Here is a 27,903-nt window from a genome sequence, read left to right as displayed (position 1 = left end):
GCTTTCTATTTTTGCAGCATTAATTTCTTACTTCTGTAAGTCCCAGCAGGCCGCCGCCATCTCATGTGTGGGCATCTGAAGCCAGACTGTATCTCTTCCTGTATTCCATGGTTACCCAGCATGCACCTCCAGATCTCGCACATGCTCAGAGCAGCACGAGCTGTGTAATAGGTTGTAGGTCGGGTTTCCATAGCAACAGCAATGTCAGAGGAAGTTCCCGCCCCTTAGCTATGGAAACCTCCCCTCCCCCTCCAGGAAGCAGGAAGTTTATCTACATTTACAAAGATTATAAATCTAGAAATACAAAAATCTCCTGCAAAAGGAAATTACTTTATAAAAGATGATAATTGTAAATGATATCCCTTGTTTATGTGCAGATGTGTGTGTGTATATAACATCTACACAGAAAGAGGGATATCATTTACATTTAGCATTGTTTAAAAATGTATTACCTTTTCCAGATGCTGCCCCATGATACTGCCAACACCAAAATTGCCCCATCCTATTGCCCCATAACTGCCCCAGCCTTTTGCCCCATAAAAATTGTCCCATCATATTACCCCCATCAAAAGTGCCCCATCGTATTGCCCCCACCAAAAATGCCCCTATCAAAATTGTCCCATCATATTGCCCCTTTAAACTGGCGTCATCAAATTTCCTCATCAAAACTGCCCCATCAAAAAATTGTCCCATCATATTGCCCCATCCAAATTGCCACATTACCCCATGAAAACTGCCCCATCCTATTGCCCCTTTAAAATTGCCCCATAATGCTGCCACCATCAAAATTCCCCCATTATTATGCCACCATCAAAATTGCCCCATCATACTGTCACCATCAAAATTGCCCCATCATACTGCCACCATCAAAATTGCCCCATAATATTGCCCCATCATACAGCCACAATCAAAACTGCCCCATCGTATTGCCCCCATCAAAACTGCCCCATCGTATTGCCCCCATCAAAATTGCCACAATCAAAATTGCCCCATCAAAATTTCCCCATTATACTGCCCCATCAAAATTTCCCCATCATACTGCCACCATCCATCAAAACTGCACCATCCTGTTGCCCCAATCATAATTGCCCCATAATACTGCCACCATCAAAATTGTCCCATCAAAACTGCCCTATCAAATTTCCCCATGAAATTGCCCCATCAAACTTGCCCCATTATACCACCACCATCAAATTGTCCCCATCAAAATTACCTCATCATATTGCCCCCATCAAAACTGCCCCCACCAAAATTGCCCCATTCTATTGCCCCATCACAATTGCCCCATTATACTACCCCATCAAAACTGTCCCATCAAATTGCCCCCATAAAAATTGCACCACCCTATTGCCCCCATCAAAATTGCCCCATTATACTGCCACCACCAAAATTGCCCTATCAAAACTGCCTCACCCTATTGTTCTATAAAATTGCCCCTATCAAAATTGTCCCATCATATTGTCCCATCAAAACTGCCCCCTCCTATTGCCACCATCAAAACTGCCTCATTATACTGCCACCATCTAAATTGCCCCATTGTACTGCTCCCATCAAAACTGCCCCATCCTATTGCCCCCATCAAAATTGCCCCATTATACTGCCAAATCAAATTCCCCCCATCAAAATTGCCCCATCACATTTCCCCATGAAATTGACTCAATAAAAATTGCCCCACAAAAACTGCCCAATCATATTGCCCCCATCAAAATTGCCCCATTATACTGCCAAATCAAATTCCCCCCATCAAAATTGCACCATCACATTTCCCCATGAAATTGACTCAATAAAAATTGCCCCACAAAAACTGCCCAATCATACTGCCACCATCAAAATTGTCCCATCCTATTGCCCCCTAAAAATGACCCCATAAAAACTGCCCCATTCTATTGCCCCATTATACTGCCACCATCAAAATTGCTCCATCATATTGCCCCCATGATACTGCCACCATCAAAATTGCCCTTCCTATTTTCCCCATAACATGTTCCACCATCAAATCGCCTGAGGAGGCTATACTGATTGGCACTGATATTGCGGCACTGGTGGACACTGATGGGTACTAGTGATGGCCACTGATCAGCACTGCTAGGCTTTGCCTCTCTCTGCTCGGAATGATGTCCCTTCAACAGAAGTCGGGGATCGTTTTTTTCCCTTTTATGCTGCGTGAGAAGAAAATAAATGATTACCGGTCCTCTATTTACATCACATGATCAGCTGTGATTGGCTGACAGCTGATCACATGGTAAGGGGCCGGGATCGACCCCTTACTACAATCTGTGATCACCCAAGTCTCATTGATTTGGGTGATCACAGCGCATGCCGCGCGCTCCCTGCAGGGGGTGTGGCCAGCTTATAAAGGGAGGACGTCTATTGATACCCTCCCAGCAAAGCAGATCCGCACCGTACACATCATTCACCTATAGAGAAGATCTGAGGGGTGAAAACATTTGTATGTTACCAACAACATGGAATGTATAGAGATCTGTGTCCAAATATCACCAGGATCAGAGCATGACACCTTGTAATGTCCTTCACCCTAAGGGCCCTTCACACATGTGGACCGTATGTCCGTATTTCATCCATCCGTTTGTGGGTGAGATACGGACATACATGCATCCCTATGGGGGATGTTCATCCACAGACACCCGCTATTGTCCGCCTCCGCAATTGTCCGATTCTGCAGACGGAGGAAAATCCTATTTTTCTATCTATTTGCAGAGCGGATCTGATGAACACGGACAGACGGTCCGTCCTCATCCAATCCCCATAGAGGAGAGCGGAGAGCTGACAGGGCAGTCCCTGCACAGTGTGACCGCCCTGACCACCGCCGGCTCAGCGGGGACAACGGAGCGATCCCCACTGAGCGAGCGGATCATCACGGGGCGGATCATTACTGATCCGTCCCATGTGAAAGGGGCCTAAGAGATACCAAAGTACCAGTGCTGTGATTGGCTGGTGATACCACAACCCCAGTGCTGCGATTGGCTGGTGATACCACAACCCCAGTGCTGCGATTGGCTGGTGATACCACAACCCCAGTGCTGCGATTGGCTGGTGATACCACAACCCCAGTGCTGCGATTGGCTGGTGATACCACAACCCCAGTGCTGCAATTGGCTGGTGATACCACAACCCCAGTGCTGTGATCGGCTGGTGATACCACTACCCCAGTGCTGTGATCTGCTGGTGATACCACAACCCCAGTGCTGTGATCTGCTGGTGATACCACAACTCCAGTGCTGTGATTGGCTGGTTATACCACAACCCCAGTGATGTGATTGGCTGGTGATACCACAACCCCAGTGCTGTGATTGGCTGATGATACCACAACCCCAGTGCTGTGATTGGCTGGTAATGCCACAACCCCAGTGCTGTGATTGGCTGGTGATACCACAACCCCAGTGCTGTGAATACATATTACAAACTAATACATTGCTAATGGAAATGATGGATGCAATAAAACAATAACTAGTTACAAGTAATTGATACCACAACTCCAGTGCTGTAAAAAGAATGTATCTCGTTGGATATATAAGAGGAAAGTCCATATATCTGTGATCAATCTTCCTCAATGATGGCGCCCCCTCCAGTGTGTCACTACAACATGAAGTGTGTTCAGAGTCCTCCACCTCCGTGCTGATGAAATGCCCCCTCAGGTATTGGCCCCATATACAATATAGGGGTCATATGCTTGTCCCCCTCTGGGGGGCTCAATGGGCCCGGGGGACTTCCCACAAGATCAGCTTTCACAAGTGTGGGGTCCCTTATAGGGATCTGGTCCCTCCTGATTGGCTGGATATAGAACTCCAAACAAAACAAAAATGCCACCATTAGTGAAGTGCGTCCTTCAAAACAATTGTCTCTTTATTTACAATAAATGCACTGACAACCAATAATATGTCAGCATATCCAGCAACCAATTGGGCAGTAGATAATATCTCTCACCAGCACCACTTCCTGTTTCAGGTCCAGGCAGGAAATGACATCACCCGGCCCCACCCGAGGGCCGACTGTCCAATGATTGGTTGATCTGCAGACATATTATCATCACTTGTCAGTGTGTTTAGCGATCCTCATGGATTTTGCTGCACAGAGACGCATGTGAAGTAGAAATCCCATTATTTCCTATGTGGTCGGTTCCCATCGATGTGCCGCAGTTTAGTGTGAAAGGGAATCTATATGGAGCCATTCACACCTCCAATGTGTGCGTTACCACGTCACTACAATGTACCCGCAACAGTGTAACTCCACACTAAGACTTTTCAGGTGGGTGACAACTTACCTCCATTTCACAGGGAGGTCCAACCAATATTCCATCCAAATGTCCCAACATTTCATTCTCTAAGACCCCGCCCACTGATTATTCATTGGATGTGTCTACTTCTGCCCCTCCCTGGAAGAACATTTCACCTCTTTCCTGCTTCTCCCTCCAGTGTCTATGAATGTAATGGGACATTATGGTGCTGTGATGATCTTTGCTCCGTTATCTCCACAAACCGAACTCTGACCGATCTGGTGATAACATTGGATGATGATGAGAAGATGTCGGAGTCAGAAGTGAGACGATGTTGTGAGGTCCTCCGGAATGCCGGCTTCTCTGTGGATAGAGGGTAAGATCTGTTATATTGGAGGTAACACACATACTAAGTCTTAGAATGTGAATAGTAAAATGTAGACAACATTGGATGGGGTAAGATGATGGGGATGAGGTGACGGAGGTGAGATGTTGGAGGTGAGATGATGGGGGTGATGAGATGATGGGGGTGATGAGATGATGGGGTGAGATGATGGGGGTAAGATGATGGAGATGAGATGATGGGGGTGAGATGATGGAGATGATGATGGGGGAGATGAGATGATGGGGGTGATGAGATGATGGAGATGAGATGATGGAGATGAGATGATGGGGGTGAGATGATGCGGGTGAGATGATGCGGGTGAGATGATGGGGGTGAGATGATGGGGGTGAGATGATGGGGGTAAGATGATGGGGGTAAGATGATGGGGGTGAGATGATGGAGATGATGATGGGGGAGATGAGATGATGGGGGTGATGAGATCATGGGGGTGATGAGATCATGGGGGTGATGAGATGATGGAGATGAGATGATGGAGATGAGATGATGGGGGTGAGATGATGGGGGTGAGATGATGCGGGTGAGATGATGGGGGTGAGATGATGGGGGTGAGATGATGGGGGTGAGATGATGGAGATGAGATGATGTGGGGTGAGATGATGGAGATGAGATGATGTGGGGTGAGATGATGGAGATGAGATGATGGAGGTGAGATGGTGGGGATGAGATGATGGGGATGAGATGATGGGGATGAGATGATGGGGATGAGATGATGGAGATGAGATGGAGGTGAGACGATGGAGATGAGATGACGGGGATGAGATGATGGGGATGAGATGATGGAGATGAGATGATGGGGGTGAGGTGATGGGGTGAGATGATGGAGATGGGACGTTGTTGGGAGGTCTTCTGACACCCGGGCTGCTCTGTAATGAAGATGGAAGGACGGGTGACAAACATTCTATACAATTTCTGTAGAGCCCATTGGAGGTCTCTGTAGTTATACAGATAATGAGAGAGATGATTGAGATTTCCTGTGCCAGTCACAGATTTCCCAGATGATGGAGAATTTATTCCTCATCCCAAGTTTTATCATTACAGATGGGGGATGGGAGAATCAGATCCACCAATAATAATCTTAGTCAGGTCCTACAATCTTCCACAAGGTTTTACCTTTACAGAAAAATACCCCCCATCCCCCGAGGTCCATCCAATGTGTCAGTATAACTGAGCCAATCAGATGTGTGTTCTCAGCCTGTACACATGACAGCCCAGCACACCCGGCATACAGTCTGCTATCCCAATGGTTGGATGGAGATGAGTGTGGGGCCCCTGCCATGGTGAGGGCCCCTCACTTTTCCATCATTTCTTACAGAGCTCAGTATGAGCCCCTCCCCCCTTCCATCATCACAGCAACATTTCCTCCTCTAACACTCTCATTTTATTCTTCTATGAAGGGATGGAGGAGGAGTCTGGGATGTATCTATAGAGAGATGGAGATAAGAAGATGGTGTGTGGGAGCCCCTCCCCCTCTCAGGTAATACACGGATCCGGATATGAAGAGAATGTCCGGAATGGATGATATCAGAGTAAAGTCACATCAACTCTCAGCTTTTATTTTCTCTTTCTGATCCTTAAATATAGAATTCCAGTAATAGTAATCTTTCTCTTCTTTTCCTCTTCTAAATGGCGTCATTTCTGCTCAGTATTGCCCACTTCCTGTGTTGTTGTGTGACCGGTGCCCCCTTCACACCACTGATCTGATAGGGGCACCCGCGCATGCGCGCTCCCATCTATTGTACTACAAGCCTGCGGTGACACACTGGCTGCACCGCACATCACATCACTGCTACAGCTCCGCCTCCATTGTCATCTGATTGGTGCCCCGCCTCTGCCCCGCCTCCTCTCTATGAGTGACAGCGGCCCCCGCACTTTCAGAGCTGAGATGAGCACTGATAAGCAGCACTGATGGGCACTGATATGTGGCACTGATGGGCACTAATAGGCAGCACTGGTGGGCACAGATGGGTGGCATGGATGGGCAGCACTGATAGGTGGCACTGATTGGCAGCACTGACTAGCATGGCTAATGGGCACTGATTGGTGGCAATTGTGGGCAGTTATGGGCACTGATAGCTGACATTGGTGGGCAATGGTTGGCACTTATATGTGACACTTTTTTTCTTTATTATAATCAGTGCCCTGATTACATTCCTCGATGTCCCGCTGATCGGCTCTCCTCTCCTCACTCTCTGTCAGTGACACGTTGCCGTGGTAATTGCTGCGCCAGAGAGCGGCCGCTCTGGGACGCCGCCATATGACGTCACCCCAGAACGAGAGCTGCACCGCCCCACCGCCATCTGATGGAGGGCAGGTCACAAGCATTTAATTTGAGGATTGACGCTCACAGATATGCAAGAAAAAAATCTAAATAAAAAAGGGGACACCGATGTCACATTCAGAAAAAACTGCAGCTGACAATTTAAAAAAAGGGGACAGAAAAAAAACAAAAACAAAACAAACACCCAGCAACCAAGAAAAAGGATATACAGCACGTCCCTACACCAACACATTACACTCTACTCACACACTATACTAATAGTATACTAACACTCTACACACACACTACACTATACTCACACACTACACTGACACTACACTATACTTACACTGTACACTGGCACTACACTATACTCACACACTATACTAACAGTATACTAACACTTTACACACACTACACTAACACTCTACACTCACACTACACTATACTGACACAAAATACTCACACACTATAGTAATAATATACTAACACTCTACACACACACACTACACTATACTCACACACTATAGTAACAGTATATTAATATTCTACACACACTACACTATACTAACACACTATACTAACACTCTACAAACACACACACACACACACTACCCTCTACTAACAGTATACTAATATTCTACACACACACTTCACTATACTCACACACTATACTAACAGTATACTAACACTCTACAATCACACTACACTATACTGACACAAAATAGTCACACTCTACACTGACACTACACTATACTCACACTCTACACAGACGCTACACTATACTCACACTCTACACAGACGCTACACTATACTCACACTCTACACAGACGCTACACTATACTCACACTCTACACAGACGCTACACTATACTCACACTCTACACAGACGCTACACTATACTCACACTCTACACAGACGCTACAATATACTCACACTCTACACAGACGCTACAATATACTCACACTTTACACAGACGCTACACTATACTCACACTCTACACAGACGCTACACTATACTCACACTCTACACAGACGCTACACTATACTCACACTCTACACAGACGCTACACTATACTCACACTCTACACAGACGCTACACTATACTCACACTCTACACAGACGCTACACTATACTCACACTCTACACAGACACTACACTATACTCACACTCTACACAGACAATACACTATACTCACACTGTACACTGACACTACACTATACTCACACTCTACACAGACACTACACTATACTCACACTCTACACAGACACTACACTATACTATACTCACACTCTACACAGACACTACACTATACTCACACTCTACACAGACACTACACTATACTCACACTCTACACTGACACTACACTATACTGACACAAAATACTCACACACTATACTAATAATACACTCACACTCTACACTGACACTACACTATACTCACACTCTACACAGACACTACACTATACTCACACTCTACACAGACACTACACTATACTCACACTCTACACAGACACTACACTATACTCACATTCTACACTGACACTACACTATACTCACATTCTACACTCAGGCCCGGACTGGGACAAAAAAATAGGCCTGGGCATTTTAGGCTGAGCAGCCCATTTTCTTTTTATACAGATCAGGGAAGCATGACATATTTGTTATTTAATCCCCCTCTGGCCCCCTCCTGTCACAGTGCGCTGCCAATCAGAAGCAGCCAAGTCATTTCATGGTCTGCAGTTGCACATATACAAGAGGAGTATATATATATATAAATAAATGTGCAGCTGTGGGAAAGCTCAGGATAGTTCAGACTAGGATCCAAACACACCTGATCTCACCTCTGCCAAGGGGAATGCTGCAGCTGGCTTTAATGCCTCAGCATGAGACACCACATGTAATACGCACAGCAATCGCAGCACATTCCTGTGTGAATTACATGTGGTGTCTCTGGGATGCGATTTGAGCCATGGATTTGTATTTGTCACACCAAACTGGTGCAGGACCCTTTATTGTCCACATCAGAATCAGATTACATAGGGGATCATACCCATGCGATTCGATTCGGCAAACTGTGCTGCATTTTGCAAACTGATTGCGGTGGGTCGTTACCTTAACATACACTCTGCAATTAGTTCACATGGACGGGTTGCGATTTGGATGCAGTGCTGAAACCGCAGCAAATTTGCTGTGAATTTGCACCACATCTAGTGTGAACCCAGGAAAGAGATAACAGTTCATTTTAGGGCACATTAAAAATATATTACCCCCAATTATATATAATATAATCCAAAAGGTGTCCTGCAATTAAAGTCATTTATATAAAAAAATATATTTTATTTTTGTTAACACTGCACTTCTCACCAGCCAGTACTAAATATACCACAATTACAAACACAAAAGAATAGAAAATCATATATACACTTTAACCCTTTCATGACTAAGCCTATTTCTGACATTTGGTGTTTACAAGTTAAAATCCATATTTTTTGCTAGAAATTTACTTAGAACCCCCAAAAATGATATATATATATATTTATTAGCAGAGAATCTAGAGAATAAAATGGTGATTGTTGAAATATTTTATGTCACACGGTATTTGGGCAGCGGTGTTTTAAACGCAACTTTTTGGGAAAAGGGACACTTTCATGAATTAAAAAAAAAATGAAACAGTAAAGTTAGTCCAATTTTTTTGTATAATGTGAAAGATGATGTTTTACGCCGAATAAATAGATACCAAACATGTTGCAATTTATAATTGCAGACACTCGTGGAATGGCGACAAACTACGATACCTAATAATCTCCATAGGCAAAGCTTTCATTATTTTTTTACGGTTACCAGGTTAGAGTTACAGAGGAGGTCTAATGCTAGAATTATTGCTCTCGCTCTGACAATCATGGTGATACCTCACATGTGTGATTTGAACACCGTTTACATATGCGTTTTCTTTGCTGCGCGAGCTTGCGGCAACGCTTTAAAAATGGTTTTCTTATTTATTTTGTTTCTTTTTATATTATTCAATTGTGTTTATGTAAACATCCCTTGTGACAATAATAGGTGGTGACAGGTACTCTTTATGGAGGGATCGGGGGGTCTAAAAGACCTCCAATACCTCCTTTGCACTTCAAAGTGTTCAGATCACCAAAAACTGATTCTGAATACTGTATATTTTTTCAAATCCGGCTCCATTGGCAGCCAAGTAAACAGGAAGTGACGTCGCTTCCGTGTTTACATTCAGGAGACTGGAACTAAGCCATTTACGGCTTTGTGCCCATCTCTCTCTAGCCGCCGTAAGTGGCGGACTGAGGATCGGGTCTCCCGGGGGGATGGGAGGACCAGTCAGAGTGTCGGGAGGCTGCGGGAGGGGGGGATAACAATCGAGCGGCATTTAGCTGCATCAGTTGTTATCCCTGGAAAACTGATCGCCCACTCTAAAAAAACTGTACTGGGATGATGCCTGTGGCTGCGGGCATCATCCTGGTATAACCCCCAAAAGCCAAGGCCGCATATCTGCAAACACTCGGCGGGAAGGGGTTAAATCAGTGGTGGCTCAACATTTTTGGGGGGCACAAAAACTAAAAAATTCTGGAAAGACCCCCATCAATTGCAGCCTCAATGTGCCCATCAAACACTGCCACTGTACCCAAAATACTGCCACTGTGCCCATGAAATGCTGCCACTGTTCCCATGAAATGCTGCCACTGTGCCCCCGCCCACCGTCTGCCCGGCCCTTACCTCGTCTTGGGTGGGCGGCAGGCGGTGAGCGGTGTCCTCCATTTCTTCCTCAATCTCTTCTGTTCTCCCGTCCACTCCTCCTCTCCTGTGATTGGACACCTGTTAGGCATCCAATCACAGCACCTGTTTTAGCCAATCAGGTGACATGTAACACAGACCCGGTGCACCTGATTGGCTGAGAGGTGGGTCAGTGTTAGCAAGGCAAATTCCTTTATGGACGCACCACCACTGCTTTAAATTCAAGACACCTTTTGGGCCCAAGAACTGCCCCTCTCTCACACAATGTCTTACACACGGCATGGTGAGAGCGTGCTTTGGTCTGGTCAGTGGTCTCTTACAGAGTGAAGAGTGATGCTGAACTACCTGAGCACTCTCATCATGCTGTGTGTAAATGCAGGTGTAAATCATAATCAGACGGGCAGAGTGGCATCACTTACTGTTTAGCAGTCTTGTCCAGGTAATTGGTGAAGCCTTGCACCTGACCGCTGGCTTCATCCAATTAGGTCCTCTAGAATGCACTGCGAAGCTCACAGTGCATTGTGGGGCGCTCAGCGGATGAATATTCCGCCGAGCTAACCGCAAATTTGGGTGTTTGCCGAGCGGGTGATCAGGTGATGTTCGGGGGGAACTTTTGCTCGGATAGAACTGTTGGCCCATCTCTAGTGCTGATCAGTCCAGTTCCTGGATTCCGGCTTCTCCTCTCTATAAATCTGGATCACTTCCTAACAGAAAATAATAAAACCCGTCCTGGCTGTTCCAGGGATGGGAATGGGGCCGACCTTCAATATTCTGAATACAATCGTCTCCTCAGTCGGCTCTGCTGCTGATATTGGGATCTGCATATCTTCCTCAGGTCACATGATCCCAATTCTTCTGTGGATGGAAAGTAGCCAAATTACTGATATGACGAGTCCCTGTGTACCATGGAATGATATTCACATCACATTCACATATATATGTATTGATGACACATTTCATGGAATGTATACAATGTAATATCTCTGTGTAATTGTACAATTATCTCTTGTAGACGGCCAGAGATTTGTCTGGTGATTGTGTCCCGGTGTTGGGTCTGCTGGACCTCTTCCATGTATAGAGGATCTCCTCACCGACACCTCGGATTTCTCTGCAACCCTCTAAAGGAAAGTCTTCTACTCTTCATGGATATAATGGTCGCCTCCCATTGTGAATTCCCTCTTCTCCCCTCTGTAGAATTCCGCACTTTCCAATATTATCAATACTTACTATGATGGTGATGAGGATCCGACTCGTTATTAGGACTCGTTCATGGCGGGAAAAATACATTTTCTAAAGTTTCTCATTAATAAAAGCTGACTGGAGAAATCACTAATACAGAGAAAGAGACCGCATCTTCCACTTACTGCTTTCCTACTCCTCTCCATCCTCCATACTCCTCTCCATACTCCTCTACATACTCCGCTCCACCCTCCACACTCCTCTCCGTCCTCCACACTCCTCTCCGTCCTCCACACTCCTCTCCGTCCTCCACACTCCTCTCTCTTCTCTCCTTGGGTGTAATAAAGTGATGCAGCTCTATTTAACATATACGTCATTCCCGGCTCCCAGTATCTCTCTGCAATTGCTTTCTCCGTGTTGTTGACATTATCTTGTATAAGAACAGAGTCCGTTCAGCTGCTTCGCCTTTCACTGACAACTTGCTGCAATTTTTATTATATCATCTAAATGGATTTATCCACCGATTGTTCTGATTACATTTCATGTCTGATATATTGTATATGAGGATCATGTATTATTCTCGGAGGATTTCATGTCATGAATCATTACCCAAAGGGACGCGATTATCCCGATTGATTATTTGGATACCAATATTATTACCTGGTTATTGGAAGGTGTTATTCTCTATAGATTTACCCCATGGAGGTTTTTTACTCATCAATAAAGTTTTGTATATTTTATTAATTGTATTCTGTGATTTTTTTTTTCAAATTCTTATCTTGTTCTCCACAGCTGATACCCTCTCAACTCTCCCTTCCCCCTCTTACCTCTACCTTCCCCCTCTTAACTCTCCCATTCCCCCTCTCCTCTCCCTTCCCCTTCCTCTCAGCTCTCCCTCCCCTTCCTCTCAGCTCTCCCTCCCCCTTCTTCTCAGCTCTCCCTCCCACTTCTTCTCAGCTCTCCCTTCCCCTTCTTCTCAGCTCTCCCTTCCCCTTCTTCTCACCTCTCCCATCCCCCTCACCTCTCCCTTTCCCCCTCTCTCCTCCCTTTCCCCCTCTCTCCTCCATTCCCCCTCTCTCCTCCATTCCCCCTCTCTCCTCTCCCTTCCCCCCCTCACCTCTCCCTCCCTCTCTGCATTATGTCCTTCCCTTGCACTCTCCCTGCCCTCTCTCTATATTTACCACATAATATGTTCCTTCCATATACTGTTTGTAAATATGACATGAAATTTGTACCATGAAATACATTAGTGTTTCCTATATATTAGCCCCAAGTTAGATGCACAGAATACAGGTGGACCATTGAGGACACCTACTGGTGGGTGAAGAAATTACAGCCCAGTCCAATCACACCTTGCTATGGGTAGTAAGAACGTAGGTGCAGGCAGGAGAAGCAGGAATCTCCTGAGGTCTCTGGTGAAGTACCTTCCCCTTCTATGGAAATATGAGTCTGTCAGAGCTGCAGCCAATGCTATAGGTAGGAATAGGGAAGAGATGTCTGTGCTGCGGGCAGTTGGAATAAGAGACTGACAGATACCGTTCCCTCCACCTTGTGATACCAAAAACATTCACTTCCAGCGCTAATAGGTCTTCCAAGGTGAGGAGTAACAGATGTTAGATATAATGGTGGTGTGAAAGATATATATGGTATCCAGAACTGGGTGGATACACCTTCCTCAGATGCGTAATCCAAAAGCAACTACAAGAAAAACAGAAATGGAAGGCACACACACCTAGTGCATTACCAAAGATAATTTAATAAAAAAAGTTTTATATAAAAGTGGATACTCACAAAATTCAATGGTCATGGACATGCACAGAACACGGGGGACAGCTAACATGTTTCGAGGGTGCACTCCCTTCCTCAGAGCTATGTGTGCGTGCCTTCCATTTCTGTTTTTCTTGTGGTCCCCTCCACCTTGTGTATGATATTAGGTGAGGTGGAGTCTCCTCAGGTGGAGGGGATGGTATTGGGCGAGGTGGGGTCTCCTCAGGTGGAGGGGATGGTATTGGGTGAGGTGAGGTCTCTTCATGCAGGAAGGATGGTATCGGGTGAGGTGGGGTCTCCACAGATGGAGGGGGTGGTATTTCAGATGAGGTGGGGTCTCCTGAGGTGAAGGGAATGGCATTGAGTGAGGTGGGGTCTTCTCAGGTGGAGGGGACAGTATTGGTGGAGGGGACAGTATTGGGTGAGGTCTCCTCAGGTGATGTGAGGTCTCCTCAGGCAGGGGGGGTGGCATTAGATGAGGGGGGTTCTAATCAGGTTGAGGGAACAGCTTTAGATGAGGTGGGAATCTCCTCAGGTCGAGGGAGCGATATTAGGTGAGGTGGGATCTTCACAAATGGAGGGAATGGGTGCGGTGGGGTGTGATCTCCTCAGTTGGAGGCAAAAGTATGTGCTGCCCCCCAAATGAGCTCAGGTGTTCCCAGTGCTAGTCTGCCATAATGCAAAGACACTGTAGACAGTTGTGACCCTCCAATCTTGTGGTTGCTGAAGACCCTTTTCTATTCCTCAGTGCCGGTCCTCCTGAGATTTCCACCTGTACACAATGTCAGAACTAGGGATGAGCTGAATACCCCCAGTTCGGTTCACACCAGATGCTTTGAACGGACCGAAAATTCCTACAAACTTTAGAACCCCATTAAAGTCTATGGGACGTGAACATTCAAAATCAAAAGTGCAAATTTTAAAGGCTAATAGGCAAGTTATTGTCCTAAAAGGGTTTGGGGACCCGGGTCCTGCTCCAGGGGACATGAATGCAATTTTTTTTTTTTTTAAACTGACATTTTTTCAGGAGCACGGATTTTAATGACGCTTAAAGTGAAAAAAAATTAAATATTCCTTTAACCACTACAATACAGGGCACTTTCGCCCCCTTCCTTCCCAGCCCAATTTTCAGCTTTCATCGCTCTAGCGCTTTCAGTGACAATTGCGCGGTCATGCTACACTGTACCCAAATGAAATGTTTATCATTTTGTTCGCACAAATAGAGCTTTATTTTGGTGGTATTTATTCACGACTCCGTTTTTTATTTTTTGCGATATAAGAGCAAAAAAAGCGGAAATTTGAAAAAAATAATATATTTATTTCTATTTTAAAAGAAATCCAATAAAATCACATTTTGTCATAAATTTAAGCCAAAATTTATTCTGCTACATGTTTTTGGTAAAAAAAAAAAAAATCCGTTAAGTGTATAATAATTGGTTTGTGTGATCACGGACATATGTACGCAAATGATCATGTACAGATGTGTGCAGGTGATCACGTACATGTGTGTGCAGATAATCATTGGAACATGTGATTTTAGTGGGACATATGTGGGGGACATGTGTTTTTTTATTTGGGGACATGTCTTTTTATTATTTGGGGACATGTGTGGTGACATGTGTATTGGGGTGACATGTGTTTACACTGTGTGGTGATGTGTGTTTACACTAGACTGATGATCAGTTAGTAAAAAGCTGTAAAAACATCTCATAGTCTCTGATCACCAGCCGGCTGCAGCGATCTGCTCTCCTCTTCTCAGCGATGACTTCTGTGTGAGGAGAGGAGGAGCCGATTGCCTAGCAACCGGCTGTTTGTTTACATCACATGATGGCCGTGATTGGACACTGCCGTCATGTGATCAGGAGGGCCAATCACCGAGCCCTCCTGCCGAGCCGAGATGCGCCATGTCTGGGTGACACGAGCACATCAGGATCACGCCGCTGCGCGGGCACGCGTGCGCACGATCCCCCTCCTTCTGAAGGACGTTCCTGAACGTCCTATGAGAAGTAGACGGCTCCCACCCGGCCGTATATGTACATTGGCCGGGTAGGAAGTGGTTAAATATCGTGCCTGGGGGGGTGTCTATAGTATGCCTGTGAAGTGGCACATGTTTCCCGTGTTTAGAACTGTAGAACCGTGTTTAGTCTCTGCACAAAATGACATTTACCGGAATTTTTTTTTAATTTAAAACTGCTTGCGGTTTTAATATAATGAGAAAAAAAGAGAACTGCGCTAACCTCAAATACCCAAAGTGAATGGGGTATGTGTATGTTCTAAACCCACGATGTAGGCCTTAGTGTCTTAATGTCTCTAAGGCCACTTCAAAAATATAGTGCATACAGTTATATATACAAATAAGTGAAATTAAATTCAAAGATAAGACACAGATACGTGTCAATAATGTGAATGCCCAAACACAGAATAAATTGTGCAGATCTCTGTGCATATACCCCTAAAAATGAAAAATAGAAAATTTTCTCAAACCTGAAAACATTTTTTTTTTTTTACATACAATAAATTATCAAAAAATATTTTGAGACACTCTATATAATGTCCATATAATTATATACCAAACTATTACTATAAAATGTCCATATGGTAAATAAACACCAGTGAAGAAAACTTCGTATGAAGAGCTGAATTGGAAGTGCACAAATAAATAATCTTCTCCAGAAATATAATGTGCTTTTCCCATCACCGAATGAATGAATTGGCTCCTTACCAGATCCAAGCGACCCCCGTTACAGAGGGTCACCACAGGCAAAAACAAAGGATATCCGGGTAACGGTTCCCCCTCAGGCGATCCCGAATCTTTCACGCAATAGGGCTATGGCTGTTGCTCCACATATCACTCCTAATTCAACGTGGTATCACATAGGGAAAAACATAGGCTCCAGATAGTGTAAAACCAATGATTTTAATTTGCAAAAAACAAAACGTATACACTTACATAAAAGACTTTAAAAGCAGGCTCAAAACAGAAGCGTGCACTGGCCGGACACACACCAACACAGAGACCAACCCGTCCTTCCTGGTCTAAAATGAACGAACACGACTGGGGTGACGTTGACACATTTGCACCGCCCTACGCGTTTCGTAATAATTTACGTCGTCCAGGGGCACGGGCGGCGTGCGACATCACCCCTTTTATAACCAACAACATAACCAAGCCTCGTTTTGGGTCAGCGGCCATCTTGGATGTCACATAAGCGTTAGAAATCAATGACCATGGGCCAAGCCTCACTCTCGATCCCCGAACGTCATGTGTGTATATATCCCTAACGAATGTCCTATAATTATGGACCAAGCCTCGTTCCCCAACGAACGTCCTATAATTATGGACCAAGCCTCGTTCCCCAACGAACGTCCTATAATTATGGACCAAGCCTCGTTCCCCAACGAACGTCCTATAATTATGAACCAAGCCTCACTTCCAGGCAATGGCCATATTGGAAGAGAGACATATGGTTTTAATGTAATGTCTGGTTCCGCCAATACAGATGAAAATCATTGAGAAAAATGGCATGGGTAGCTACCCCCACCCATTACCAGCCCCTTTGGGTCTTGTACAGATATTAAGGGGGAACCCTGTACCCAAATTAAAAAAAAGGAAAGGCGTGGGGCCCCCAGGCCCTATATACTCAGAACAGCAGTATACAGGCAGTGCAAACAAGACATGGACTGTGTAGTGTACTGTGCACAAACTCACGGAAGGGAGCCGAGTCTACCAACTGAAAAGGCAGCAGCTGAAGTGCTAGCAATTTAGTCAAGCTAGCATTCAACCGCTGGGCATGTGGATGGCTGGGAGTGAACGTCTTTTGATGGTCCAGCAGCTGGGGCAGGGAAATTTGCCTGGTACAATCGGACGTCAGTGTACTGCTAGCAGAATGCCCGCAAATACTTGGCTGTGACACACCTAATTGTACACATTCATTCCTCTCAGTGCAGGTTTCAGAGAGGACTGAAGGTCTAGTGGGGTTGGAGATCCCAGCTGATGAGGTGCAAGGAGAGGTCTGCTTTGTTCTTTGGTGTGGGTCTTTGAGGTAAGCTTACCAACGAGCTGTATGGCAGGTCAACATATGTCTGGTCAAGCATGTGCTGCCCAATTGTCCACGTGAGATAGGCTTGAGACATATGTTGCAAATAGCAGCAGTGCAATCTGATGCACTCATCTCAAAAAAAGCCCACACCAAAGAACTTTTGGAATAACATGCAGAGGCAGGGAGCTCTGTGGTGTAATTTAGTCGGTGTGATGCCCTTAAGCTGGCCCCCGGACGGCATCCTGCCTTGTTGGAGATGTGCCTCCTCCTACTCCTCCTCTCTCCTATCAGGCACCTACGTGGAGTCAGTGACCTCATCATCCCCTCCCTCTTCATCACAAACCTGGCAGTATGCTGCAGCTGGTGGAACATGACTGCCAGATTGCTGTCCTTCTTGGGCATCCCCTCTCTCTGCGCTCACACTACTGCCTTCCTCTAGCTGGGTATCATCATCAGAGCCTTCAAAAGGCTGAGCATCCTCCTGGAGCATGTACCCAAAACTGTTCTCAAACAGTTTTGGGGACTCCTCAGGAGGACATGGTGGGCAATGGCACAGTGCATTGTGGGCCTTGAGCGCCACATGAACATGGTGCGAACGGCCCTCAAAGTTCTGGATTTGCCCAACGGGCGAACAGCCAGCGTTCAAGTTGAACATGCATTCGACTTGAACACCGAGCTCATCCCTAACCACGACCAGACTTGGGAAAGATTATTAATGTGGTAAGATCTGCAGGGCCTGTTGCCTCCCTCGGCCTGTGAAAAAGGTAATATAGTAGTAGCTTGAAATTCAGGTAAATATTGGTAGCTCTACGCGTTTTGTGGTTTTTGAACCACTCATCAGGAGAAAAGCACGTTATGATTCTATAATGAAATAATAATAATATACTGATAAGCAAATTAAAAAAATTTGATAACATGAACAGGGGAAGGGTAGATAAAGTCTTCATAAAGTACATGTTTACTTACTCAGATACATAAATTGGTGGTAGGGTGGCCGGGTGCCACAAGCCATCCAGGGACACCCCCAACCGGGAGCGGAGGTGGACGGCTCGGGATAGACAACCCATACAAGCTGAAATTAGGGCTGGCATGGAAATAGTGAGGCACTTCTATGAAGGGAGTGAAAAAATGGAGTGAGCCAAGGAAGTCCATGGGGATGTGGATCGAAAGGAGTGGTGGGAAAGGGGCCCATGCTGGTGAGGGGGAGGACCAGTGGGGCAGTGAAGGCTAACCAGACTTGGGTGGAAGATAGCAAAGTGACTAAAAGCTGTGCATAAAAAGAGGGGTAAATAAATGGTTACCCACTGATGATCATAAGAAAGTGGGCATAATGGGAGCCTTCATGGTGCCGTTTGGCTGGAGACACAGTTGTTCGGCTGACGGCACCCCTCCTCCCTTTTTGCCATGCACCATGGCGTTGGTGGGCATTTCTTGGCGACGCACATATGGGTGCTTCCCTGGGCAGTGTCTGGCATTCAAGGCTCTCCACACACCGGCTCACACACAGCTGGGGCTCTCCTTCTTCCCCCACACGTTCTACTCAATCCAGGTAATTGTGCATTTCTCATCTTTATCGCGTGCCTAAACACATCCACTTTCTTATGGTCAAGTGACAAAAATGTTAAACAAGACAGTAAATGGTTTTTGAGTCCTTCATTAAATTCTTCTTCTTTCATCTGGTTTTCCTTCCATGTTCTTCTTGTTCCTCCAACTTCTTTTAATCCATCTTCTTCATCTTCTTCTTCCTCCACTCTTCTCATCCTGCATCTTGCTCCAGCTCCCCCTCTGACATCATGGGGAAAGCCATAGGGAATAAATAACAAAAAAGCCTTAGCGCCAATATTAATAAATATGTAGGATTATCATACATGTATAGAAAACACCCAAATGACTAGGCTGCAACCATGCCAGTGTTCTATCACCAAGAAAATATATAAATTTGTGTATAATGGTGCGCTATTAAAGTCATGTGACATATGATGCAACGCGTCGGGTGGAGCCAGTGACGTTACGATCGGAGCCCTCTGAGAATCCAGAAAGGTGACTTGTCTGGGAAATGCCTCCAACCGTATCTAGCTGATTGTTTTCAAGCGCTATCTATCGGCTTGGGTTATGTGAGTGCAATTGGTGTGGATAAAGTCTGCATAGCTTATAATCACTGTGCAATGAAAGTTTGTGTTTTACTTAGTGCCAAGATGGGATCGAATCTGAAGGCATACGATCTGCCAAGATGGGATCGAATCTGAAGGCATATGATCTGCCAAGATGGGATCGAATCTGAAGGCATATGATCTGCCAAGATCGGATCGAATCTGAAGGCATACGATCTGCCAAGATCGGATAGAATCTGAAGGCATATGATCTGCCAAGATCGGATCGAATTTGAAGGCATACGATCTACCAAGATGGGATCGAATTTGAAGGTATACGATAGTGTGTGTTGACGTCCTGGAAAGTTTTTTCCTCTTCGCTCTACAGCGGGAAACGTTCGTCAACTATACTATCTCATGATAGTGAAGGGACTGTGTTTCCTTTATGTATTAGAGACTAGTGATGGCCCGAACACCCGTCGGGACGTTTCGCAAACGCGGACCGCGAACGAGGCCGACCGTTCGCGAAACCGAACGTTCGCCGCGGGCCCCATTGACTTCAATGGGAGGCGAACGTTTCAAACCTTTAGGTCGAATTTGCAACCACTAGGTAACTGTTAGCAGGGAAAACATAGTCCCACCACCTGGCCAATGACATACCGTATATACTCGAGTATAAGCCGAGATTTTCAGCCTCTTTTTTGAGGCTGAAAGTGCCCCCCTCGGCTTATACTCGAGTCATCGCTGTCTGCCTGCTCGATCAGCGTGTCGAGCAGACAGACAGCGGACATTCTACCCTTCAAACGCCGCGCCTCCGCCTCCGCCTTCGCCTGTGATAGGCGGAACACTGAATTTCCCAGCAGCCTGTGTTCCGCCTATCACGGACATCGTCTCATCCTCGTACTACGGACGAGGATGAGACGATGTCCGTGATAGGCGGAACACAGGCTGCTGGGAAATTCAGTGTTCCGCCTATCACAGGCGAAGGCGGAGGCGCGGCTTTTGAATTTTAGAATGGCCGCCGAGGCGCCGACGAAGAGCGGCGATCCTGGCAAGGCACGGGACGGAGGCAAGGCAAGGCACGGCACGGGACGGGACGGAGGCAAGGCACGACACGGGACGGAGGCAAGGCACGGCACGGGACAGAGGCAAGGAGGCAAGGCACGGGACGGAGGCTCGGGACACAGGTAGGCTGGACACACACACACACACACACACACACACACACACATGGACACACACACACAGGGATGGATGGATGGAGACACACACACACAGGGATGGATGGATACACACACACACAGGGATGGATGGATGGATGGAGACACACACACACAGGGATGGATGGATGGAGACACACACACACAGGGATGGATGGATGGATGGAGACACACACACACAGGGATGGATGGATGGATGGACACACACACACACACAGGGATGGATGGATGGATGGACACACACACACACACAGGGATGGATGGATGGATGGACACACACACACACAGGGATGGATGGACGGACACACAGGGATGGACGGACACACAGGGATGGACGGACACACAGGGATGGACGGACACACACACAGGGATGGACAGGCATGTCTCACCCTCGGCTTATACACGAGTCAATAAGTTTGCCAGTTTTTTTGGGGGTAAATTGGGGGCCTCGGCTTATATTCGGGTCGGCCTATACTCGAGTATATACGGTAATACATGTATGAGGTGAATTTGGGATCGATAACTAAAAGCATTCTTTTTTTATTTGGGAAATTGTTCTGACAATTCAGGACTGTGGAGCGCATGAAGGCAATGGAGGAGAGGGAAGGTCAGGGACCAGGGTAGGCAAAGAAGAGGGTGCAGGAGATGATCACCAGCAGCGTGACATACAGCAATGACACATGCACCGTGATAGAGGCATCTGACAACAGCACTGCGATAGAGGGCACTGACATCAGCAGCGTGACATACAGCAATGACACCTGCACCGTGATAGAGTCATCTGACAGCAGCACCATGATAGAGAGTACTGACATCAGAAGCGTGACATTAAGCACTGACATCAGCACCGTGATATACAGCACTGACAGCAGCACCGTGATAGAGAGCACTGACAGCAGCACCGTGATAGAGAGCACTGACATCAGCAGCGTGACATACAGCACTGACAGCAACACCGTGATAGAGAGTACTGACATCAGAAGCGTGACATAAAGCATTAACACCAGCACCGTGACATACAGCATTGACAGCAACACCGTGATAGAGAGTACTGACATCAGAAGCGTGACATTAAGCACTGACATCAGCACCTTGATATACAGCACTGACAGCAGCACCATGATAGAGGGCACTGACATCAGCAGCGTGACATACAGCACTGACAGCAACACCGTGATAGAGAGTACTGACATCAGAAGCGTGACATTAAGCACTGACATCAGCACCATGATATACAGCACTGACAGCAGCACCGTGACATTAAGCACTCACACCAGCACCGTGATATACAGCACTGACAGCAGCACCGTAAGCAGCCCCAGGAGTAAGTCAGCACAGCACATGGATGGTGTGATCCCCTCATAATAAGAACCCACAGGAGGAAGTCAGCACAGCACAGGGATGGTGTGATCCCCTCATAGTAAGCAGGCCCAGGAGAAAGTCAGCACAGCACAGGGATGGTGTGATCCCCTCATAATAAGAACCCCCAGGAGGAAGTCAGCACAGCACAGTGATGGTGTGATCCCCTCATAAGAAGAACCCCCAGGAGGAAGTCAGCACAGCACAGGGATGGTGTGATCCCCTCATAATAAGAACCCCCAGGAGGAAGTCAGCACAGCACAGGGATGGTGTGATCCCCTCATAGTAAGCAGGCCCAGGAGAAAGTCAGCACAGCACAGGGATGGTGTGATCCCCTCATAATAAGAACCCCCAGGAGGAAGTCAGCACAGCACAGGGATGGTGTGATCCCCTCATAGTAAGCAGGCCCAGGAGAAAGTCAGCACAGCACAGGGATGGTGTGATCCCCTCATAAGCAGCCCCAGTAGAAATATGACACCGCTCAACCTCTTCAAAGAGGAGGGTAGGGGCATATAGTACGGTGTGCTTTTTTGGGACAAGGAAGTGAGCCAAATGAAGAAAGAAGGTCTGTGTGCTTGATTAAAAAATAGTTTATAGACATATACATGGTCTACTGGTCACATGTGTTGAATTCCTCCGAGATCCATGCCTCATTCATTTTTATAAATGTGAGGTAGTTAACACTGTCGTGAGCTAGGCGAGTACGCTTATCGGTCACGATCCCCCCTGCTGCGCTGAACGTCCTTTCGGACAGGACACTGGAAGAGGGGCAAGCCAACAGTTCGATTGCAAATTGGGCAAGCTCTGGCCAGAGGTCAAGCCTGCCCACCCAGTAGTCCAGGGGTTCATCACTCCTCAGAGAGTCCACATCGGCCGTTAAACCAATGTAGTCGGACACCTGGCGGTCTAGGCGTTCCCTGATGCTGGATCCGGATGACACCTGTCGATGGGTCAGCTGAAAGAATGACCTCATATCCGAAGTTACCAACACATCTTCAAACCGGCCTCTTCTTGCAGGCGCTGTTGGATTGGTACCCGCAAATCCTTCTCTGGGAGTGGGAATTGCTCCTCTGCCAGCGCACGCAAAAGCAGAATGCAGCATTTCTCGAAGCAAGGCCTGGAAGTGCTACATTCTGACAGCCCTCTGCGACGGCGGTAACATTTCCGCCATTTTGTGTTTGTACCGGGGGTCTAAGTACGTTGCCACCCAGTACTGGTCCTTGACCCTTATGCTTTTTATACGGGGGTCCCTATTAAAACACTGGAGCATGAAGGCCCCCATTTGCACTAAAGTGGAAGCGGTGTGGTGGCCTGGCTCCTGCTCATCATCCAGGATAATGTCGTCCTCTTCATTCTCCTCTCCCCATCCACGCACAACAGGGATCCCAGAAAGGTTTAAAGCACGCTCTTCTTGCTCCTCCTCATCTGCCCCGGCACCATCCTCCTCTGACTCCTCTTCAGACTCCTGTTGTTGACTTGTCTCAGATAGAGTAGCCCCCCCTGGGAATTCATCCAGCATTGCGACTTCCTCATCTTCCCGCTCCTGCTCCTCCACAGCCTGATCAATGACACGACGCAATGCACGCTCCATAAAGAAGGCATAAGGTACCATGTCACTGATGGCGCCATGGCTGCGACTGACCAGTTTGGTGATCTCTTCAAATGGCCACAGAAGTCTGCATGCGTCGTGCATGAGCAGCCACTGGCGCGGTGAAAAAAACCCCAGCTCCCCAGAACCGTTTCTTTCGCAGAGTTCATACAGGTAGACGTTAACTGCACGTTTCTGCTGGAGCAGCCTATCAAGCATATAGAAGGTTGAGTTCCATCGCGTAGGGCAATCGCAAATAAGACGTCTGACCGGCAGATGGTGTCGCCGCTGAATGTCAGCAAGGCGAGCCATGGCCGTGTAAGATCTTCTGAAATGGGCCGAGATTTTCCTTGCCTGCCGCAAGATGTCCTGGACCCCAGGGTATTTGACAAGGAATCGCTGCACGACCAATTTTAAGACGTGTGCCATGCATAGCACGTGCGTGATTTTGCCCTGTTTCAATGCGCTAAGCAGATTGTCACTGTTGTCACACACCACTTTACCAACTGTCAAATTGAGCGGTGTTAGCCACTGATCTGCCTGTGAACGCAAAGCTGAAAGGAGTGCCGGGCCAGTGTGGCTCTTGGCTTCCAGGCACAACAGACGCAGCACGGCATGGCAACGTCTCACCTGGCATGTGGAATAGGTTCTGGGGAGCTTGGGCGGTGCAGCAGAAGAGACGCTAGCAGCGGAAAAGGAGGAGGCAGCTGAGGAGGAGAGGGAGGAGGATGGAGTAGGAGGAGGAGGAGAAGAAGAGTCAGGCCTGCATGCAATCCGTGGCGGTAAAACCAAATCTACACGGGTGCCACGGGTTACATGCTTGACGGCCGTCAGAAGGTTCACCCAGTGGGCAGTAAAAGTGATATACCTTCCCTGCCCGTGTTTGCTAGACCACGTGTCTGTGGTCAGATGTATCTTGGCATCGACACTGTGTGCCAGAGATACATTCACTTGCCGCTGAACATGGCCATATAGCTCTGGGATGCCCTTCTCTGAGAAATACTTCCTTCCTGGAACCTTCCATTGTGGTGTTCCAATGGCCACAAATTTGCGAAAGGCCTCCGAGTCCACCAGTTTATATGGCAGTAGTTGGCGGGCTATGAGTTCTGACAAACCAGCCGTCAATCGTTGGGCAAGAGGGTTATCCGGCGTCATCATTCTTTTACGCTCGAACATTAGGCCCACGGAAGCCTGCCTTTTTGCAGAAAAACGTGAGCTTGGCGTGATGGAAGGTGGAGTGGAGGACAATTGTGAGGAGAGAGGAGAAGGAGAAGTAGAAGATGAGGCTGGACAGTGAGAGCCTGCAGTGTGGCTTTGTGTGTTCCGTTGCTCCCACTGGGCTCGGTGATGGCTGCTCATGTGCCTTCTTAAGGCGGTCGTCCCTAGGTGAGTGTTGGGCTTACCGCGACTAATGCGTTGACTGCAAAGATTGCAGATGGCAACGCTATTGTCAGCAGCGGACACGTTAAAAAAAGCCCACACTGCGGAGCCATGTGTCGGTGTCCTGGGAGCGCCAGATGTGACCGTACATGGTCGATGACTCGCTCCTGATACATTTGCAGTCTGCTTTGTCCCTCCTGTGCAATGTAAGTTAGTCCTGCTTCTCCTCCCTATCTGCTGGTCCATATCTCCCTGTGAACTCCCCTCCTCTTCCTCTCTTGTGGGCACCCACGTGACATCACTAGACACGTCATCATCAATGTCACCTTCCCCACCGCTATAAGTAGAGATCTCGGAGTAGGCAGCAACACCAGGGACCAACCTCCTCCTTGGGCTGATCTGGGTACTGTCGTCAGACTGCTGAGTAGCGGTTGTTGCTACCTCCTCTTCCTGATCCAATACCAAGAGTGGCTGCGCATCAGAAATGTCCTCTTGATATGGATCGGAAAATAATTCCAGTGACTCAAGCGGAAGGTATGTGGTGGTGGTGGTGGTTGTGGTGGTGTTGTTGGTGGTAGTGTCTTTGGGGGTGCACATAGCAGAGAGTGAAGAAGAGGGTGCAGATCGAGAGGATGAGGAGGGTGCAGAAGAGTAAGGCTGAGCGAGCCATTCAACCAAGTCTGGTGCGTCCTTTAACCACTTTCAGACCGGACCATTTTGCTGGTCAATGACCAGAGGTCTTTTTACAATTTGGCACTGCGCTGCTTTAACTGGTAATTGCGCGGTCATGCAATGTTGTACCCAAACAAAATTTGCGTCCTTTTCTTCCCACAAATAGAGCTTTCTTTTGATGGTATTTGATTGCCTCTGCGATTTTTATTTTTTGCGATATAAACGTAAAAAGACCGCAAATTTTGAAAAAAAATGATATTTTCTACTTTTTGTTATTAGAAAAATCCAATAAACTCAATTTTAGTCATACATTTAGGCCAAAATGTATTCAGCCACATGTCTTTGGTAAAAAAAAAGTCAATAATTGTATATTTATTGGTTTGCGCAAAAGTTGTCACATCTACAAACAAAGGTACGTTTTCTGGAATTTACGCAGCTTTTAGTTTACGACTGCCTATCTCATTTCTTGAGGTGCTAAAATGGCAGGGCAGTATAAAACCCCCCCCCAAATGACCCCATTTTGGAAAGTAGACCCCCTAAGGAAATTGATAAGTGGCATGTTGAGCCCATTGAATATTTTATTTTTTTGCCTCAAGCGATTGAATAATGACACAAAAAAAAATTTTTTTTTTTTTTTTACACAAAGTTGTCACTAAATGATATATTGCTCACACATGCTATGGGCATATGTGAAATGACACCCCAAAATAAATTCTGCTGCTTCTCCTGAGTACGGGGATACCACATGTGTGGGATTTTTTGGGAGCCTAGCCGCGTACGGGGCCCCGAAAACCAAGAACCGCCTTCAGGTTTTCTAAGGGCGTAAATATTTGACTTCACTCCTCACTACCTATTACAGTTTTGAAGGCCATAAAATGCCAAGAAGGCACAAAACACCCACAAATGACCCCATTTTAGAAAGTAGACACCCCAAGCTATTTGCTGAGAGGCATGTTGAGTCCATGGAATATTTTATATTTTGCCACAAGTTGCGGGAAAATTACAAATTTTTTATTTATTTTTATTTTTTTTCACAAAGTTGTCACTAAATGATATATTGCTCACGCATGCTATGGGCATATGTGAAATGACACCCCAAAATAAATTCTGCTGCTTCTCCTGAGTACGGGGATACCACATATGTGGGACTTTTTGGGAGCCTAGCCGTGTACGGGGCCCCGAAAACCAAGCACCGCCTTCAGGCTTTCTAAGGGCGTTACAGTTTTGAATGCCATAAAATGCCAAGATGGCACAACCCCCCCCCCCCAAATGACCCCATTTTGGAAAGTAGACACCCCTAAATTTAGGGGTACACTAGTGAGACTAGGTAATAAATGGCGGGTGCCCTGAAACTATAAAAAAATAACTAACCAACCAGCGTCACCTGTAACAGTTATATGGTGATCACTGGTGAAAGGGTTAACTAGGGGGCAATCAGGGGGCTTTATGCGGTAGTATATGGGGGTCCCTGGCGCTATAAAAAGCTGCGGTGAACCTAAATACCTACCTGCCTAACTAGCGTCACCTGTGACACTAATACAGCGATCAGAAAAACGATCGCTTATTAGGCTGGGTTCACACTGGAGCGATGCGGGAACGCCACGAATCCGCGGCGGGTTCCCGCATCGCATGCCTCCCGGCGGCAGTTCACACTGCCCTATGCGAACTGCTGGGAGTGTCAGTGAAATGTTAATGACACCCCCAGATCAGTTCGCATATCGCAGTGCGATCTGCAAACTCGGATCGCATGGTGTGAACACCCATGCGATCCGATTCTGCTGCGGACCAAAAAAAGGGTCCCGTGCGAATTTGCGGAGGGTGCGGCGGGTGCGATGCGAATTCAGCCATACTATCTGTATGGCTGAACTCAAATCGCACAGAGATCGGATGTGATCTGCACTGCAGTGCGGTGCGAATCACATTCGTTCTCATAAACTGCTGCAATGTGAACCCAG

General features: G+C 46.8%; 1 protein-coding gene across 4 annotated transcripts in view; it reads left to right on the top strand.

Moving 5' to 3' along the window:
* LOC143963511 (NACHT, LRR and PYD domains-containing protein 3-like) overlaps positions 1 to 27,903 on the top strand; it is an 824,666-nt gene that overhangs the window by 186,842 nt on the left and 609,921 nt on the right. Inside the window, exons 8-10 of one of the 4 annotated variants that reach the window (XM_077473162.1) lie at positions 4,434 to 4,610; positions 6,035 to 6,114; positions 11,666 to 11,806. The exons of 1 other annotated variant lie outside the window; for it this stretch is intronic. In XM_077473162.1, coding sequence (XP_077329288.1) covers positions 4,434 to 4,610; positions 6,035 to 6,080 — 223 coding nt within the window. In that variant the 3' untranslated portion in view covers positions 6,081 to 6,114; positions 11,666 to 11,806. Of the gene's footprint in view, positions 1 to 4,433; positions 4,632 to 6,034; positions 6,115 to 11,665; positions 12,573 to 27,903 lie in introns of those variants that run through there. 2 more of the 4 variants (XM_077473155.1, XM_077473163.1) reach the window with 2 other exon arrangements.

Source organism: Lithobates pipiens, unplaced genomic scaffold, assembly GCF_037356315.1.
Source record: "Lithobates pipiens isolate NorthernLeopardFrog02 unplaced genomic scaffold, aLitPip1_a1.2 Scaffold_8, whole genome shotgun sequence".
Taxonomy (NCBI): domain Eukaryota; kingdom Metazoa; phylum Chordata; class Amphibia; order Anura; family Ranidae; genus Lithobates; species Lithobates pipiens.
The sequence above is the reverse complement of the archived record's forward strand: the minus strand, read 5'-3'. Positions and strand labels throughout refer to the sequence as shown.